Here is a 20,065-nt window from a genome sequence, read left to right on the forward strand (position 1 = left end):
GGCTGTGTTCTTGTAGACACTCATACACGTTTCACCTTAACTGCCCATATAGACACACACACATAACATTTACATGGGGTCAGTTGTGAGGCTTACATATCATTCTGTCTTAGTGACCATTTGATACTTTCTCCAAATGTCTGCCTGTCTGTCTTTGTTACTCACACACACTCACTACCTTTTGGGTCAGCCTTGGCCTCCTGTCCCCTCCCCAGAACAATACCCTGTGCAAATGATGACAACTGTGTCATATGCCTTAATTTTCTCTCTTTTGGATTTAGGTTTTTTTAGGGATACATAAGTATTTTCTCTGATGCCAAGAGTCATATCTGACTAAGTATTTAGTATATATGTGTTTGTGATGCTCTCTTTCAGGTTGTGCATATTTTTCAACCTCTTAGACCAACAAAGCTGTAGAAAGCCATAAATAAAAGTGGGTCAAAATCCCAAAAGTAGGGACAATGTTTAAATATTTTGGTCTTACAAACTTAGAAAGTTGATAGAATAACAGGTTTTGCATTACCATGAATTTTCTGAGGGATATGAAGTCTGAAACTGAAATGTCTGTTATTATTTTCTAACTTCAGTCTTTAATGATTTGCCAGTACAAAACTATGAGGCCAGCATGTGTACATTCTGTGAAAATCTGTACATTTGACAGGTATGATTGTGTGAATCTTTGATGCATGAGACATATTAGTTGACAGAGAATAGATGTATCGACATAAGTCAGTGCTGTCACATATTGATGTCATTGGTATAAAAATCACCCACCTTCTACATTAACAAGTAAGTGTACAAGGATCTGTCATTCATTTGTGTTCTTAGCCATTTATTTTCCTGTTCCAGGTTCAACAGTTACTTTGTAAATCTGGCAGTTGCAATTGTTTTAATTCAGGGCTGACTCTGTGTGATGCTAGCACTGTACAGCCATTACATGGGTAACTAAAGGTTGTGAGCGTCACCTGGCATCAATGTTGCTGTATGTATGTGCATAGGATAAAAGTTTTAGCCACTTAGGTGGTGAGAGTGTGTGCTATCCATTGCCTTTTGGCCAGTGCAAGGGCATATTGTGCATGCCTAGCTGGTGGTTCCCAATCCGACTCCTCACCTGCTTATGGCTGTGGTGACCTTGGCAGTGGTGGTTGATTTTGTAGGTCTTCATCTTGGTATTCCTGCTGAAGCTGTTTTCTCAGAATAGTATTGTGAAGGACAGCACGATGGTAAACATTTCAGCACATTTTCTGGGATTGTACCGCAGGGCTCCCCCAGATGTATCTAGGCAATGGAACTGTGACTTCAGCAGCCCAGACACACACACTGTGATATTTGTTCTTTGAGCTTGTACCTTGTTATAGCATTCATCAGTTGCTGTGTGTGCATTTCTGATGGGCGTCATCAGCCATGGTTCAAGTGCATAACCTGCAGTCCCCAGTAAGTAACTCTGTGGGATATCCCCCATAGAAAACATCTGATACATTTTAGAGTTTTGCCAGGTATGTGAGTCATGGTAACTGCCTGGGTTGTCCGCACACGTATTCATGATGATTCCCTTTGCATTACACACAACCTGGTAGTTAATAGAGTTGAAACCTTTTCTGTTTATTTATGCCCTTCCCTTTTCCCTGGGTGGTGCTTTGATTTCGATGTTCATGCAGTCTGTGGCACCCAAGACTTCAGGGTAGTGTGCTACAGAGTAGAACTCCTGCACAGTTATGGCTTTGTCCCCAGGTGTATGGAGAAAATGTATGTAGTTACTGGCTTGTTGGAGCATAGCATTCAAGAATTGATCAGGAACCTTGATGCTGATGCCTGTGACACCCCCAGCGTGTCCTCTGTTGGTCTCTGGAAGGTTCCTGTAGCTAATATTCTAAGAGCTATGCATACCTTAGACTCCAGCAGTATTGGTTCCCCTCTGTTTGCCCTTGCTGTCAGTTGAGAATGACAGAGGTTGCAGAGGTCATGTAGTGAGTTTCAATCCATGTGGTAGCACTCTACAATTTCCACCTCATGAAGACCATGAAATGCTAAATGAGTTCTAAACACCCTTTACCTTCTTGGCCAAGGTGTACTAGCAGCAGTAGCATAGACTTGGGCCTGTTGCACATATACATGCCGAGGAGCAGCAGCAGCCCCTAATATTCTTTCTGTGTAGACTAGTTTCCGTGGCTGTATTCCAGTAGGTTTTGGAATTTGCAGACAAAACCTGCACTAAGGCTACACAATTGCTGTATAGCTTGTTGAATAACTGTTCTAGCTTGGATTGGTTGATTAGTATACAGTTTAGCTGCTTATGCTGTATTAGCATGCCACTGTGTTTACCGTGTAGAGCCACTTAATGAATACAAAACCGTGTGCTATCATGTGTATATCGTGCCACGACACACACACAGTCTTAGACCACCATGTACTCTTTATTGAATATGCACAATAGTGACTTGTCATAGTTTTGCCAGTGTTTCTCAAAAACAAAGTCAGGTGTTTTGCTCTATAAGTGAAATATTTCAGTACTGAAGTTACCATTGGCATGATGTTCTGTTTGCACTTCCTGCAGGTATATATGATTCTGTAGTATTTGCATTGTAATTTTGATGTCCTGTAAGTAAAATTAATAGGAAAATCATTTGCCATTTGAGTACTACTAAAGTCTTTTCAATGTTTTCTGCGCTGTCCATCATTTAGGTCCATTTTGAAAGTACAGAAATGTTCTGTTAAAATATGTTGGTTTAAAAAGTTTGTCCTGCTACTCTGTTATATTTACTTTTTTTTTCACTTTGCAGTGACATAAGGCATTTGTGATTAGTATAGATTTATGAGTAGTTTGCTTTAGGTAGACAGTATTGGTGTGGGCTTATACTGCTAACATGGGCCACCTCATTCTTTCACGTCACGTGTATACTTCACCCAGCTTAACCTAGCTGCAGTTTTGCTCTATGAAAGTAAAGTAGTCCTGTATCGCTTTTCCATATTTCCATTTTATTTCTCCTGGAGGTGACTGAAGTGTGTGAGATGCACTTGCGTTTCAGTTTGCGACATTGTAACGTCTGTGAAACAGAAGGACTTGGGCATTAAGTACACATGGAGAATTCAGAGTAGCCAGTCAAGCAGTATATTTTAGGAGTGGGAGGAGACTGAAGTAGCTGAAGAGAACCCTCCCAGATACAAGGAGAACATTTGAATTACAACCATAGGAATGACTGAAGGTCACTTAAATAGTAGACCTTTTTTCCTTTGGTACTTTACGTATTCCTCTAATTGTGATGTTTTACAAGAAGATGCTATCCTATGGAGGATTTTGAAATAAAAGCCAGTGACACTGCATGAACAGAATTATTCCACATGTTTATTAGGAGTCCAACTGTCTTTCCTGTATCTCTACCTACAATAAGATTTCAGTCACTGGATTATTTTTGTGATCTGTGGTATAATCTATGTAATATAGTTGTATTTTGCATAGTCATTCCTAGGCTTAGCATCAGTAACCCCCTGTGCATTGCTACCTGTGTATTCTGCGTATCATTTTATCTACTTCACTAATAATTGGAAAGTGTAACCTGGATGCCATTGTATATAGCTTGAACTTCCAAGGCTACTGTATGGGAACACTGCAGATTAACACATTTGGAAAGACTGGTTTTCAAAATACTAAGGCGAAAGACACAGACTTGTGTTTTGTCTGTAAAATGTTCTGCTTTGTTTTAGCTCATTCTGTCTGGTTTTTGAACAGATGTGCTTATTTTGTTCTTTCTATGGTGTGTGTGTGTGTGTCACACACGTACATGTGTATATCTGTGTATATTTCCAGCCCAGGTCTGCATAACTCATCATTGTGGATTCTCTTGACCTGCTGCTTTATTTGTATTTTCTTAATTTTGTTTTACAGATTTCAGACAAAGTGGCTTTCTGATGGCATGTACATTTTGCTATCACTGTTTCAGAATGGATTTTTTTTAACCGGGCACCACTCTTGTTGCCCTAATCAGAGTCAGAGTAACAACTAGTACCCTACCACCTGTCTTCATACACCAAAGCGTGAAGTTCATAACTGTATACTAGGCTAATGACCACTAAGCTCTTATAAGCATAACCATGCAACCCAAATGTGACCCACAGATTTGATTTATATAGGGGTGATTGATTGACTGCCTTATCCATCAGAGATCTGGGTGCCAGATCAGGGGTGAATATCTGATTACCCATCCACTGGTCCAAGTTATGCTGAAATTGGGCTAGGAGAAAGTGACATTTTTTATCCAAAAATAGTAACTCCGCAAGCTTTTACTGATTCTGTAACTCTGTCGTGGATTGTACTAGTTTTTGTCTTTTTGCGGTCTCTGTCACCTATGTCCCATCCCTCTTTATGCTGGCATTATACTCCTGCTGCCCCTCTGGTTCCTCAGAAGTACTATTAATGGAATTGTTATAACTACAATGCTTTCCAGACCTATAACCTGGCTTCCCTTTTAGTTTCATCTGACCTTTTGTCATCCTTGTTTAGTTTTCCATCTGCCTGCTTTACTTCAGGGCCCTTTTGTTCATCCTCTTGCTAGCCGCAGTGTGTTGCTCATGAAGTCTTCAGAATTTTCTATACTGCTGTCTTTCACAGTTCTTCTGGGATACCCATTTATTTTTTCCAGTCATAATGGTAAATTGACCAACAAAACCATAAAGCTATTATTTCAAATACAGATAAAATAGCTGCTAGGAAAACCAAGGAAACTTTTAATAAAACTGTTTAAACCAAAACAATATTCACTAAGCATTTCCATCACTATTTTCTATTATTCTCTCTTATATTCTTCTTCAGCATCAAACTTACTATCATATCTAACAATGTGGTCTAACGCAGTAATGCATGGCTGCATCTGAAATGAACATGAGAAGAGGTATGTTTAAATGTCAGAATTGCAGTTTCTGCAATTATTTTTATACTGATGTTGAAGAAATAACTATCAATAATAATATTGTCAGAATTAGAGATAAGTTACTTTCAAATCTAAGTTTGTTGTTTATCTAGCTGTGTGTATGCCCTGCATGTCATTTTATATAGGACAAACAACAAGAGAGCTACACAAAAGAATCTATGAACACAAATATGCTATCCAAGCTGGGAATGACAAAAATGCTTTTAAGTAAGCACTACAATTCAAACAAATGTAAAGTGGACTTTAAATGTATTGTGTTAGACCATGTTGCTAGATATGATAGTTAGACCATGTTGCTAGATATGATAGTTTGATGCTGAAAAAGAATTGGGGTGGAAAGAGTATCAATGGCAAGTGAGGCTGAATGCTTGTTATCCACCTGGGATAAATAATAGGGAAGATTTTATAGCCTATTTGAAAAACAAAGGGTTAATGAATTGAGAAAATAGAGTCATGTGATTATGTGTTATATAAAGAGTTTGCATTGTTGTTTGTATTCAGTCTGAAAAGTCTCAAGCAAGAGACAAAACCACTTCCTGGACACTAAGCTATTTTAATTGTTTTAAACGTTTTTATTAAAAGTTTCCTTGGTTTTCCTATCAGCTGTTTTGTTTTATAATGGTAAATTGATTCAGTACTTGACCCTGCAACTACTACTACATTGTTGCCGAGATAAACAAAAGAGATCCCACCTAAGATATTTCTGATATCAGAGGCTCTGATTTTTTTTTTTTTAATTTCAGTTTATCTGTTTATTTTACTAGGTAAGTGAGACAGTCCTTTTCAGCTATGACCCAAGCTATGGGAGCAAGACTATATATTAAGTACATATGGAGAATTTAAAAGTAGCTAGTCAAGCAGCATATTTTAGGAGGTGGGAGGAGACTAAAGTTCCTGAAGAGAACCCACACAGATACAGGGAGAACATACAAACCCAAACTCCAACCCAAGGAATTACTGAAACTCAAGACTGAACCAGTGGGGATGTGGCCTGGCAGTTCCTTCTTCAGTTCACGAAGGCAAGAACTACAGAAATATTTTTTACCACTCACACAACCATTTTTTAATTTTTTTCCAGTTTATGCAGCATTTAAAATGGTGCTGCGGTAGCGTTGTCACCTCACAGTAAGACGTTGTCCTGTTCAATTCTCACCTAGAGCGTCTTCTGTGTGGAGACATGCGTGAATGGGCGTACCTTCGTTGAAGGTTGTGCGTCAGGGCCGGCAACTCGGCACGTAAAAATCTACTGACAATCATTAGCGGACCGGAGTTCCGCTGTGGCGATCCCTAACTGGGAAAAGCCGAAAGACACAACATGCAGCATATAAAAATTATATGCAACAGAATGACAGGATACATCCTGAAGTGCACCAGTCATGTGATCTAAACGGCAGTACAGTATCGTGCTGGGATGAAGTCCGTGTACTTAAAATTACATACGTATCTTATTTTTCTGGTGTTTTATACAGCAGTCATAATTGTATAATCTGTGTATTTAGGGGAAAGGGAGCTAAAGCACCTTGTTCAGTTAACACCAATGGTTCTGTAACACTGTAATGTGGATTTGTGTTCTTCTTTGTCTGTTTGTGATAATCTTTTTATACAGTTTATTAATATTGAATTATTTCCATCAGTTAACACATTCAGACACACTGTTTCTTCTGCAACACTTTACTGTTTGCTTTACTGTTATGTCTGTGTGCTCTACCAGGTGCTAAGTGCTTGTCTAGGTTGCTTGCAAATAGAGAATAGATTCTGAAACATTCAAATGCTGCGTGTCTTTCCCCTATGACCCTGTCTATTTATGTTTGAGATAAACTGCAGTTAAACTAAAATAAAATAAAATAGTTTACAACCGCACATTATTTATTTTTTTTTTTTTTGCAGCTGTGGCTGTTTTGTTGGCCTTTCTCCTTCCCTGTACACTTCTGCACGTCTGAGGTAGTTCCTGCAAGAAATATGTTTCCCCTCTCATTTCTGTTATTACTCACCCCCCATTTTCCTTCTCAGCTACCCCAGTTTCCCAGATTGTACCCCCCATTTTCCTTCTCAGCTACCCCAATTTCCCAGATTGTACAAACTTCTTATATTCATCATTCTCTTCAGCTGCTTTAGTGTTCTAAAATTAAAATAATTTTACTACCAACTCATGATGGTTCTCTAAGGCTTCTTATCTAACACTACATTCTGTGTTCACTGCATCCCTCTCTTCCATGACACAGTTGTTATTATTGACTTTTAATCAGGCTTTATATACTAAATAGTTTTTTCAGTTAAAAAAAAAAACTTAGAAGATGCTAGTCAAAAGCTGCTTACAAATGCATTGTTTGGTACATCTGTATGGATAATTGCTCGTCATTCTAAACCGTATTTTTTATGTAATTGTTCTACTCCTGCAAGCCACCTCATTTGGTCAGTGATACTGCATGCCACCTCATTTGATAAGTGGTGCACAGTCCCTGTTTACAAACTGCAGTGATCTGAAACCACAGAACGGAGATAGTTGAGAAGTAATATCCAGTTAGTGGAATGAACTTGAGTCCAGTTTATTTCCTAAAAGTCCTGTCTTATGGAATTCCATTGTGAAGAGCTAAACAGTATAGCCCTGCCTGAGCAGGGTTACAGTAACTCACTGTTTTCTCTCATAGTATATTTCTGTCTGTAACTTGTCTTTCTCTCTTGGTATAGTATTTTGCATGCTTATACCTTATATCCTGAAGTCTGAGTACATTAGTAATAGGGTACTGCTTTGCCAGAGTCCATTTTCCTTCAGCTAAGTTATAACTCTAGGTAGATACCTTATACTTAAATCTTATCCATAAAGCTCCGCTAAACATAATTCCATTTTTCCAACCATGTTTTGACATTATAAGCTGCTTCTTGAACTAAATGTTGTAGCATATTCTTGCATCTGTAAATCTGTGTGTGTGTGTGTGTGTGTGTGTGTGTGTGTGTGTGTGTGTGTAATATATATATATATATATATATATATATATATAGATATATAGATATATAGATATAGATATATATATATAAATACAATTTCTTTCTTATGACAACCTATTAACACGGACTGTGCCCCAGTAAACAAATATAAATAAAACAAATACAAAATAAAAAAAAATGTTAAACTTTCTGTGTACTTACAGGCAAGAGCAGGAAGTGTCTTTTTTATGGTGGCTTTTCACTGTTCACTGTGAAACACACTGTTGTTAGTCTTTTGGCTTTTTCCCAGTAAGGGTCGCCACAGTGGAACTCCGGTCCACTAATGATTGGCAGTAGATTTTTTACGAAACACCGAGGTGTCAGCTCGACGCCCAACCTTCAACGAAGGCACGCCCATTTACGCACGCATGTCTTTTGAACACTACCCAACTGCGGGGAGGACATGCAGACTCCACACAGAAGGCACTCCCAAGCCATGCCGAGAATCGAATGGGAGAACCTCTTGCTGTGAGGTAACAACGCTACCGCTGTAGCAACGCGGCATTTCTATGAAGCACACTCAGTAGTGATAATTGATTTCCAGGCAGTTTCATCTGGTTTAGCTGTCCCATTCCAGTCAGCAACTTTAACAGCCAACTAGTACAATGAAGCTGTATTGTCTCATAATTTCTTATTACTCTGCCTGAGTCTGTATTTCAGTCAGGTATTTCATCTGGGACTTCAGTCTCATATGTGTAGTATGTTAAATTTCACAGCCCATGTTACTATGAACAGTCACTTCTTTAAGTTATATAAAGAGCTCAGCTAACTCCTTTCTCCTTGAAAAGGATGGCTGTAGGATATCATTTACAAAATATGGACATGTTCTTCTCTCAGGATGAAGAAATGCACCTATCACATTACATTGGGCAGAGTTCAGCATCCTCATACCCTATCATCTGGTCTTAAGGCAATCACACTGTTAAAGGATATTGTTATAGTCTTGGTAACTGGATTGTGGGACATGGTGATCTAGTCATGTGTAAGAGAAATTAGCATAGTTGTTTATTTATATATTTGTTGCAGTGTGACAGTGTTATTACGGTATCAGTCTTGTTCCTAAGAGCCCAGTGTGTTATCACTGTTGGTTTGTGCTTTTTCAGCTCCCTGCAGAAGGAGAAGCTTCAGCTACTCTTCCAAGTGTCGTTCAACAGCTGGTCGACTTTCGCAGTAAAGTCCGCACCTTTGCTCTTGCTGTGGATGACCCTATTCAACCTGTTGGTTTGGATGTTACAGCTTCAAAAGAAGTCAAGAAGTAACTAAAAGAAAAACGAAAGTTACTGCAGCAAGAAAGAGAGCCTCTTCTGATAGCCTTATGACATCCCTTTAACACGGACTGTGCCCCAGTAAACAAATATAAATAAAATAAATACAAAATAAAAAAAAAATGTTAAACTTTCTGTGTACTTACAGACAAGAGCAGGAAGTGTCTTTTTTGTGGTAGCTTTTCACTGTTCACTATGAAGCACACTGTTATTAGTCTTTCGGCTTTTTCCCAGTAAGGGGTCGCCACAGCAGAACTCTGGTCCACTAATGATTGGCAGTAGATTTTTTACTAAACGCCGAGGTGCCAGCTCGACACCCAACCTTCAACGAAGGCACGCCCATTTACGCACGCATGTCTTTCGAACGCTACCTAACCGTGGGGAGGACATGCAGACTCCACACAGAAGGCACTCCCAAGCCACGCCGAGAATCGAACGGGAGAAACTCTTGCTGTGAGGTAACAACGCTACCGCCATACCACTGTGGCATTTCTATGAAGCACACTCAGTAGTGATAATTGATTTCCAGGCAGTTTCATCTGGTTTAACTGTCCCATTCCAGTCAGGAACTTTAACAACCAACTAGTAAAATGAAGCTGTATTGTCTCATAATTTCTTATTACTCTGCCCGAGTCTGTATTTCAGTCAGGTATTTCATCTGGGACTTCAGTCTCATATGTGTAGTATGTTAAATTTCACAGCCCATATTACTATGAACAGTCACATCTTTAAGTTATATAAGGAGCTCAGCTAACTCCTTTCTCCTTGAAAAGGATGGCTGTAGGATATCATTTACAAAATACGGACATGTTCTTCTCTCAGGATGAAGAAATGCACCTATCACATTACATTGGGCAGAGTTATCAATATTGGATATATTAGCCATCACATTGGGCAGAGTTCAGCATCCTCATACCCCATCATCTGGTCTTAAGGCAATCACCCTGTTAAAGGATATTGTTATAGTCTTGGTAACTGGATTGTGAGGACATGGTGATCTAGTCATGTGTAAGAGAAATTAGCATAGTTATTTATTTATATATCTGTTGCAGTGTGACAGTGTTATTACAGTATCAGTCTTGTTCCTAAGAGCCCAGTGTGTTATCACTGTTGGTTTGTGCTTTTTCAGCTCCCTGCAGAAAGAGAAGCTTCAGCTACTCTTCCAAGTGTCGTTCAACAGCTGGTCGACTTTCGCAGTAAAGTCCGCACCTTTGCTCTTGCTGTGGATGACCCTATTCAACCTGTTGGTTTGGATGTTACACCTTCAAAAGAAGTCAAGAAGCAACTAAAAGAAAAACGAAAGTTACTGCAGCAAGAAAGAGAGCCTCTTGTGATAGCCTGTGACGTGTTACGTCAGGATCTTGCTGCTCTTGGAATCAATGTAAAGGTAAGGAAAATATTTTCTGCTTTTTTATAAGCTTTCACAAAAACATCTAGTAATTCGTAAAGTGCACTTGCTACTATCTGCTTATAACCAGGGTGAATGGAAAGTTCTGATTTGTGCATTTGTTTATGTTCATTGTTGTGCTGCTTGACGGTGGAAGATCTGAGCCTACGCTGTCATAACAAGAAAACATTTTTGGAAGGGGGGATGATCCTTTTCATTATTCCTAATCTTTGTATCAGTAACCCTCTGGGCATTGCTATCAGTGTTCTGAATCTCATTTTATCTACTTCACAAATAATACTTGGAAAGTGTAACATGGATACATAGGTTCATAGGTTGTTACTAGGCTAATGACCATTGGGGCCCTTGTAGGTCTAGTCACACATCCCAAACCATCTGGGTCCCAACTGCATAGCCGGCCTTAGGCATAGGCCAACTAGGAGGCCGCCTAGGGCACCGCTTTAGTAGGGGCACTTTTCCAGTATTTATTTGGTGTAGGTAGTCCAGGATGGGGGCACTGGGTGGTGTGGTGCCCTTTTGCCTAGGGCACCAGTTGACCTAAGGCCGCTCCTGCCCAACTGTCATGGGGGGGCATGTTAGTAGGCAGGTAGCTTAGGATTTGTAAATTAGGATAATACTTTTCTTATGGATGACCTCTGTCCATAAGTGGTATGGCAGCCAGACTTGGGGTAAATTTACAATTTCCCATCCAGCTGTCAAGGTTTTATTTGAATACGATCAGATATGAACTCTTATTTGCATGAATAGGCAGCATATTCCATAGTGTGGGGATCGTTTAGGACACATATCTGTCTCTCTAGTATGTTCATGTCACAAGCAAAATTTTCATCACTGGATCTAGTGTTTCTGGTGCTGTATGTTTTGCACATGTGCAACAGATCCATCAGGGTATATACTTTGAACTTCCAAGACTGCTATACAGGAATACTGCAGGCCAGATTTGGAAAGACTGGTTTACAAAATGCGAAGGCAAAAGACTGAAACTTTGTCGAAAAGCTACTTTATTAAATAGAACCTATTTCATTCTGTTATAACTGCTTTGGTATGGTTTTTTTTTTGTGAAGGAATTTCCCCTGCACAAGGTTTGACTTTTTTCTGCGTTTTAGGCAAGTGAGAGCTCACTATTTTAAGAAAGATGTACTTGTATTCAGGTTTTCACAACTCAGGATTCTGTACTGCCATCCCTGCTCTACATAATAGTCTGTTCTGAATTTTCTTTCCTGCACAGTCAGGATTTCCTAGGTTCTATTCCTAGCATGTGAAGCTACTGAATACTGTTTAGGTGGATTTCTCACACAACAGCCTTTGATATTCTGTGTAGATAACAGGTTTAGCAATCACCTTGTTGCTAGTCTCTGTGGTGCAGAGGAATGGAGCCCTGACTTCAGTCAAGATGACTGGGGTTTGATTAGTGGTCCCAGCACTGGAAGAGCTAGGCAGGGAGAGAAAGGAATGAATGGTAGGGTCCCGCTTGCTTCTCACAGATGGGGTGGGCAAGGTTGTGCATTCTCGTGAGCAAACTTAAAGTTAGTGGGATTTTCCTAATGAAGATCAGGGACACTACCACTCATGACTCGAGGAGAGAGGCAAGACTGCTTAGATGGAATGCTCCATGATGCCCCTCCTTGGGGCTTAGTTGAGTGTGTGCAGAAATAGGACCTTAAGTAGAAAACTTTAAACCATTTTGATGGCCAGCTAAATGATGGCCTCTTTCTGTTGACCTTTGCTGCAGTGAAGGGAATTTAATGGGCCAATTGGCTGGGAGGGGGCTGATGATCATCAGACAGTAGGGGTAAAAAGCACAAAAAAGAGAGACCTGGAACCACATTGTTTTTGTACTCTGGTTCTAGTACCACTGTTGGACATTCAAGTGCCCTGCCATGAGTTTTAAGAACTCATGATTGTGTGCAGACATTTCTGATGCTGCTGAACACCACCTAAATGACATGCCCAGTCACAAAACATCTTGAAAGTTTAGCTGCCGACAGAGTAGTCATCATAGCTTGTTTTTCTGATACCAGTCACCAGTTAGTCCTCAGTTTCTCAAAAACAGATGATTTTTAGTCCTGAAATGATTACATTGCAGATTCACAGGTAATCACTAGGCTAGTTTCCATTGCAGGTTACTTTAAACCTAACCAAGTTCCCTTTTTGTGCTCAAATGAACCTATCCCATTTGGCTAGAGATTGGCCTTACCCAGCCTGTGGTTCATAACTGTGTATTACCAACCAGTAAGAATAACTGGGATCATATCATAGATAATTTGAGGGGATCCAGACATGGAATAAAGCATTTCAGAGCTGCCTCTGTCCATTAGTAGTACAGGGGACAGTCCTTTGCTTTCCCATCCGTAGACCCAAGTTGTGCTTGAATATGGATGGAGATGAACTTTATTTTATGCGGATGGGGAGTCTGTTCCAGAGCAGCGGTATCCCCTGCGAGAGATATACCTGTCTCTCCAAGCCATTCTGTTGATGTTGCAGAAGAGGTTTAGACCCCTAGACTGAGTATTTTTGATAATATTTGACTTGCTGATTGCAGTAAATCCATCATTACTGGATCAGAGGATGCCTTGTATGCCAGACACAGATCATCTGTTTACAGTCCGTAGGATACAGGGTACAGTAACAGGGCTTTGAGTCAGTCCATGTAGGACATGTTGTTCAGGCCTTGTATCCTTTTAGTAAGGTATCTCTGTGGGCATTCCAGTTGTTACACTTTTCTGGACAGATGTATTCCAAAGGGGGCACTATATTTATGATTTACCTAATAAGGGCTTAGTAAATGGGGGCAATGACATCCTTACATCTAGACACAATTCCTTTGTTTCTAAGCTGTGCAATATAGAAGGACTTCCTTATAATAATGAACACATGTTGGTGAAAAATTAGGCCACTTTCCACAAAAGTTCCCAAATCCCAAACAACTGGGTCAACTCTTAGGTTCTAGCCATCAAAGCCTTACCCTGAACCATTCCTATTGGTGATGAGAATTTTCTACATTCTATCATTACTTCTTTGTGGCGTTTTTTTGATAAGTACCTTCCCCCATCAGAATGTCAGAAGAATTGCTGTCAACATCAGTTCTTTAAAATGTCTTTTTTCCAGTAAAACACTATTTAAGACTGAAAATGCCATAGCTGCCTCAGCTACCAGTGGTGAATTCTCAGTATATTTCACTATGCACACTTCCCACACATAGAACACTGAAACAGCATGACTTTTAATAGGTTCACATTATTTATTCATCATGGCAATACATAATTGCAAATTGTATTTTCTATTAATTCTGGTGTACCTTCTTAACCCCCTCCCTATTTAGAACTAGTCAGTCAAGGTTTAAGGGGGGAGCCAATTGCCCTTTCAAATACAATACAGTTTACTAAAGAGATTAATCTGAGATATACCCCTCAAAGCATGCACATTCCATTCTGCTAGTCATATAGTTGTTGCAACTGTCATGTTCTCAGAATGAAGTTGGTGGCAAGTAGGCACTGTAAAATGCCAAATCCTTGTTCCTACATAGTGATTATGGTTATAGGGCTACATTAATTTATAAGTGAATACATGCAGATGAGCCAGTAGGTTGAATAACTACTTATTTTACTTTGTTTACCACTGGCACATGGTCCTGCAGAACTGACAATCAGTAACATGTTATACCACAAAACAGACAATTATAATCAGTATCATGGTTTCTTTGCTGTTCAGTGATTTTTGGATACTTCCGTGATATACAGTAAGGATGTTTTTAAACTACTCATTACAATTATGAATGTCATCTTTCTTTGACTGGATAGTCTTTGTTTTTTAAAGCCTATTATTGTTTTATTTAATTGCATTTATTTTTCCTGCTGAGCATGTCTGTGCTGACAAGAGAGTTGGAATCAGCAAGTACTGAATGAGGGAATGATTTGAAAAAAAAAAAAAACAATTTCATAACATCTTGCTTTTTTGTATTTAACACATAATGGATTAGATTTTTATCCTTTTTTAATTTGGTATTATCCAGTCACGACTAACAGTTTTCCTTGTTTTCACAAACTAAAACAGCACCAGTAAATGATAATGGATAGCAATGACAGAGGTAAAACATTGTAGTCTGGGTAGCCAGATTGTTAATCATTGCAAGAAATATCCTGGTCCTTAATGGGTCAGTGTTGTATTGTGATACTAAATAAAAACAAAGCAGCATTCATTCACTGTTGCTGTTTGCAGTATTAATGCAGTAGTGGTTACCTACACCAGTACTGTACTCATGAACATCTAATGCTTCTGACTTTAAAGCAAAATGTTCCATTATAGGGATAACTTCTTAGAAGTCTAGAGCCTATAGCCCCAGAGTGCAGAGAATGCCAGTGTTTCTGATACTCAAGTAATCAGTAACCTAGCAAAAAATTACTTGCATTTTTAAAAAAGATATGAGGAGAAAAAAGGAAAAATGTACTTGGCCCTGTGTTGTAGGAAACACATTTATGGTTTCTGAGAAAGGTTAAAAACTGACTTGCACACAGTTTTGCATTCCTTTGTAATCCTTTTTAACTCTCTCTTTTTTTTTTTTTTTACAGGATAGAGGCAATGTTTCTACATGGGAGTTAACCAGTCACAAAGTGTCACCTCAGACAAATGAAGAGGACAAAACTTGACAAATTGAATAAGAGGTCAAGAAAATGTTATTACAATATAACTGCTGATTATCAGAGAATCCCAACTTCTGGCAGTATGAATACCTATACAGATTTTCTGTGTGAAGAGACGGTCTATTGTTTGTCCATATTGTTGGCACATGTGAATATACAAAAATTGAGAGGAAATAAAGCCCATCTTCTGTTACTGCATTCTTTCTGTTTTTCTAAAATTAATGAATGCCACTAGCTTTATCTGATTGTGTGCTAAGTAGCATTGAAATGCATATGAACTGATATGAGATATTTGTATTAGGGGTAATGTAGGGGTTGAGTTGACACATTAACACATCAGCTTGCATGTTGACTCCTGTAATATTCTTCTCTGCAAGAAACATTTTGGTGGCAGGAGTTTATTTTTGCCTAAAGTCTAAAGGTGTTGTGGTACCATTCTAGTCAGTAATTCGGGAAAATGCTAAAAGTGATTTGGGGATTAAGGCCCAAAATCAGGGACAATTTTAAAATACCACTCTGCTTCACTTAAAGGTTAATAGAACAAAAGATTTTGCCTCAACGTTCATTTTGTGAAGAATAAGAATAATAAAACTGTAATGTCTGGCATTGTTGACTATAATGCTCCACTGTTTACCAGACAATCAAAAATTTTACAAGGAATGTGGTAAAAGTATTAGGCAAAATCAGGTAGAGTTGAGAGGTGTGTGTGGTAGTGTGCGGCCTGGCAGGTTCTAATGGTTTTAGGGAACACTGGTGTTTGTCAGAAGTGTGACTTTTTACGTTATTATGACAGTTGTGGAGACAACTGTACTTAGTGTAAGGTTAATTGGCAGCACAGCATCAGTAATGAGGGAAGAAATTCAGACCCTCCTCCAACCAAACCACGTATGTCTGGATCTGCCCTCTTACTACTTTACAAGTTTGCCTTATGCTTAGGGTTGCCACCTTTTCAAATGCCCAAAGTGGGACATTTTTTGTAGAAACATCAGATTTTGCAGGGCAAAACATACTCATGGCCATTACAAAGGACACTTCACTTTTTTGCCTAAATAAAAGCTTATTCTTGAAGCATTTTAGTTGCTTATTCTGTTTCTTATAACATTTAGATGCTTCAGATACAAATAACTGTCTTATGCAACTATTAAAAAAAATATAGGAACATTTTTGTCCTAAAATCTCAGGACATTTGCCATTTTTTCAATTTTTTTGCAGGACACAACTGCCCAAAGAGGGACTCTCTCTCGCAAAGTGGGACAGGTGGTAACCCTACTTATGCTGACATTTTTGTTGTCGGCTTTAAAGAATGTTGGTCATGTTTTGAAACAAGTGCAAGTAACAATCATTGGAGTAGGAAATAGACTCCCTATTGTATACATTACAAAATTATACAGTTATTGCAAAAACATATTTTTGCATTTTATTCTGTTGTAAAGGATGGTTCCCTGTCATTTTTTCTTGGAGGTGAAATTATAGTATACATTTTTTTTTTTTTGCAAAAAGTGTGTTATTTTTGCATTTTATTTTGCTGATGATGATGTTCCATGACATCTTTGTTGTAGCTGAAGACTCTTGCGGTGACATCACGAAAGACTGAACCCATAATCCCACAATCCCTCACTACCTAAATTAATGTATACACTACTGGATTTCTATGCTAAATGAGTCAAACAGGAGCTTCTTAATTCCTAGAAAGAGACAAACTGTCAAATAAGCCTTACAGGTGGAACACCTGACATTGAAAATCCACTCTTGGGGATGGAGTACAGAAAATGCAATGTAATGAAGAAGCTGCTCTTCTAAACTAATATATTGTTTTTGCTTACTCAGAAAGCTTTGCAAGTGTATATAAACCATTGTCCAGTATCTACTGTGACAAGTCTCTGGGTGTGGTTATATTGAGAGAACAGAAAACTTGAATAAACCATGAATGAAACTAAAAAATAACACAAGAAAAAGAATGCAGCACAGTATAATAGAACTTTAAAATCAGAAATACAACTGGAAATTAATTTTATTTGTAAAACAAAGATGCGTCAGAACCTCAGAAACACTCTGCACCTGCCAATATTATAACAGGGTCTTGGAGTTAGTTAATATGCACTGTTTTAAGCACATTCGTTAGGCATAAAATATCCTTACTGACATGTTGTGAAAAATATATTATTATGCAAAGACTATTAGTCAAGCAACAGTAGAGGGAAAACTGATCTCGGGAATGTAAGAATCACTACTTTTGTGCCATAAAATTGTGTTTGTAGATACTAAGATTGGCATGGGGGGGTGATTATGATACCGGGGCAGAGAATTTAAGATGATTTTTTTATGAATTCATGGCAAAGTATCTGCTGTGTATATTGTCCAACACTGTAGGTTCACTGCGGGGATGATATGGAATGATGGAATCCCTTTATTTAAGTAAGAGTATAATTTACCCAAGAAACGGTTACCCTTATATTCCAGGTAATCAGATTTTCCTTTTTATTGTTTACAGTTTGCTTTGTAACTCTAAGGAAAATGTAAAGCTAGTACAACTACGTAGAGACTACTGTGATTTCCAATTTGTCTGAGTTTCTGTGTATACTTTTGTTTCCATGCAGCTGTGACTGATAACCTTAATGCTTTATCAGAACATGATTATGAGGTCATATGGTGTCGTCTTCTAGGATGTTTGGTTAAATACAGGGGAATGTGGTGATGATGCTGTGAAAACAAGGCTCTGTCTGAAAGTAACAAAATGCTTCAATTTGTACTTTAAAAAATACTCCATATTAAATAAAGCAGAATATTTGTGGTAATTTGGTTCTATTATCTGGAATGCATGCAGAGGAAAGATGCAACTCTGTTGCTTAGGTGAGCAAAATTATGAGTTCCTTTATAATGTTTATAATACAAAACTAAGTGCAGTAAAAGACTATTGTTAGCCTAGCCAATAACCTGAAGTCAGAATCAAGCCCTGTACCTTGTGTCTATGAGGTAAAGACCTTAATCATTATGCCAAACCCACCCCATGTAGAACATATCTTCACTAAACAGTCCATGTGATCTTCTTGCTAACATGATAAAGTCACAAGTGATTAGAGTATGTGTAACAGACCACAAATGAAAAATCCATTTTTACCTACTTCATAGATGTTTTATACAGAAGATTGTAATGCTGGTAATAAAGACTACATAATAATGCATTGTCATTTATTCCTTAACCACAAGAGTATTCATTTGTTTATATTTATGGTTCATTATGCTGATGTGTTTTATTAACATATGTGAGTGCATTGTGTAGCATTAGGTTGTTGTAAGTATGTAACAGCTTATTCCTCTGTCAACCTGTCGATTGTTTGTGTTGACTTGTGGTTTATGGCAATATACAACAAAGAGCAGTGGGTTACATCTTATGCTTATGACATATTGTCATACTTAAATCATTCTTGTGTTTGCTTTGCATGCTAGACAGTAGAGACAAGTTATTACCCATTAAGAAGTAGACGAAGAAAAATAACAACCCAAGGTTTCCATAGTTATGCTTATTAATTCAAAGATTTGCTTTAATGATTGACTTTGAGTGTGTATGATACAGCACACTTTAGTCTTCAGCTGTGACCAGTACCTGCCACAACTAGATAATTTTCAATATGTATGACTGTAGAGCAGACTTATGACCGTTGCATTTACAGGATGCTACCTTCTACAATATTGTCTCCCTGCCTTGTAGTATTACCTTACCAACAGTAAATTAATCTCTGATTATACAGTTTTATAGATACAGACGTAGTGACTTCCAGGAAGGGCTAATACCTTTTCAGTGCAATAACCCCTTCTTGTACAAGAAAATTCAGGTCAAAATTGTTGAACAGTTATCTTTTTTAAATAATTTAAGTTGTCACTTAGGACATAGGCACACATTAACAGAAAAAAACATATAAGTATTTTTTTCTATTTACATACATTACACGTATGTTTTCTTTCTTTACAGCAACTATCATTCAGTATAGCATTACATAAATTGTTCATTTCCTGCCTTCCGTTAAACCTCACTTTGCAGGTATTTTTTCCCACAAATTCCATTTATTTCTGTGTAATTTGCTCATTCACTTTTTTTAAAGATACCTTTTTCCATTTCTTTTATCATACGATATTCAGTGCTTCAAATACAGTTGGTTTAAACTTTGATTTTCATTTTCTAGTAATTACTTTTATGGCACCCAACAGAATTAAAGTTAATAAGGCCTTAGTACTTCCAGGCAATTTGGATCCTGTGTCCCAGCTCAAAAGAATTATTTCTGTAGTTACAGCCATTTGCTCCTTCAGTATTTCTGACAGAATACTCTCTAGGGAATTGTTAAAATCTTCCAATCCATTATACTCTCAAAACATATGATGTTATGTGGTCCAATCTCGCCTACATTCTTACTCACGGGTTCGGAGCTGAACATCGGCTCCGACTCGGCCAACTTATATTTTTCTAGCACAAAGTCTCTAATTGGCTGGGCTAACCTGGTATCCCATGTTACACCGCTCCACAACCCCAGATCTCGTTTGCCGCTCATGGAGCTAGGACATGGTCTCGCTTGGCTGTGGGTAAGTAGATTTAAAACTTCTTTTTCTAGTGAAAAATTGTTCTCTTTCTTCACAAAAGCTATTTTGCTTATTATTATCGTTGTTTTGTGGTGTGAGTGTTTGGTTGTGGTATCCCTCCGTTCCCACGGGCTAGACCCGTTTAACTTAGAGGACCTAGTCCTCCCTCCGTTTTGTGATTTGTCTGAGGTAATCATTTGTCCTTTGGTACAGTGTGTGTGTCTTGTTGTTAGGTCAGAATCATTTAACTTAGAGATTCTGTCCTTTGGT

At 38.3% G+C, this 20,065-nt stretch overlaps 1 protein-coding gene across 4 annotated transcripts in view; it reads left to right on the plus strand.

Annotated features, from left to right (window-relative positions):
- The window catches only part of CARS2 (cysteinyl-tRNA synthetase 2, mitochondrial), a 1,053,801-nt gene extending 1,035,398 nt beyond the window's left edge, over window positions 1-18,403 (plus strand). For 3 of the 4 annotated variants that reach the window (XM_044072656.1, XM_044072657.1, XM_044072658.1), the window contains 2 exons: window positions 10,305-10,562; window positions 15,152-18,403. In XM_044072656.1, the coding sequence (XP_043928591.1) occupies window positions 10,305-10,562; window positions 15,152-15,229 (336 nt within the window). In that variant the 3' untranslated portion in view covers window positions 15,230-18,403. Of the gene's footprint in view, window positions 1-9,013; window positions 9,202-10,304; window positions 10,563-15,151 lie in introns of those variants that run through there. The other variant, XM_044072659.1, reaches the window with a different exon arrangement.
- Window positions 18,404-20,065: the final 1,662 nt, after the last annotated feature.

This window comes from Protopterus annectens, chromosome 5.part0 (assembly GCF_019279795.1).
Source record: "Protopterus annectens isolate FY-2018-M chromosome 5.part0, PAN1.0, whole genome shotgun sequence".
NCBI lineage: Eukaryota > Metazoa > Chordata > Ceratodontiformes > Protopteridae > Protopterus > Protopterus annectens.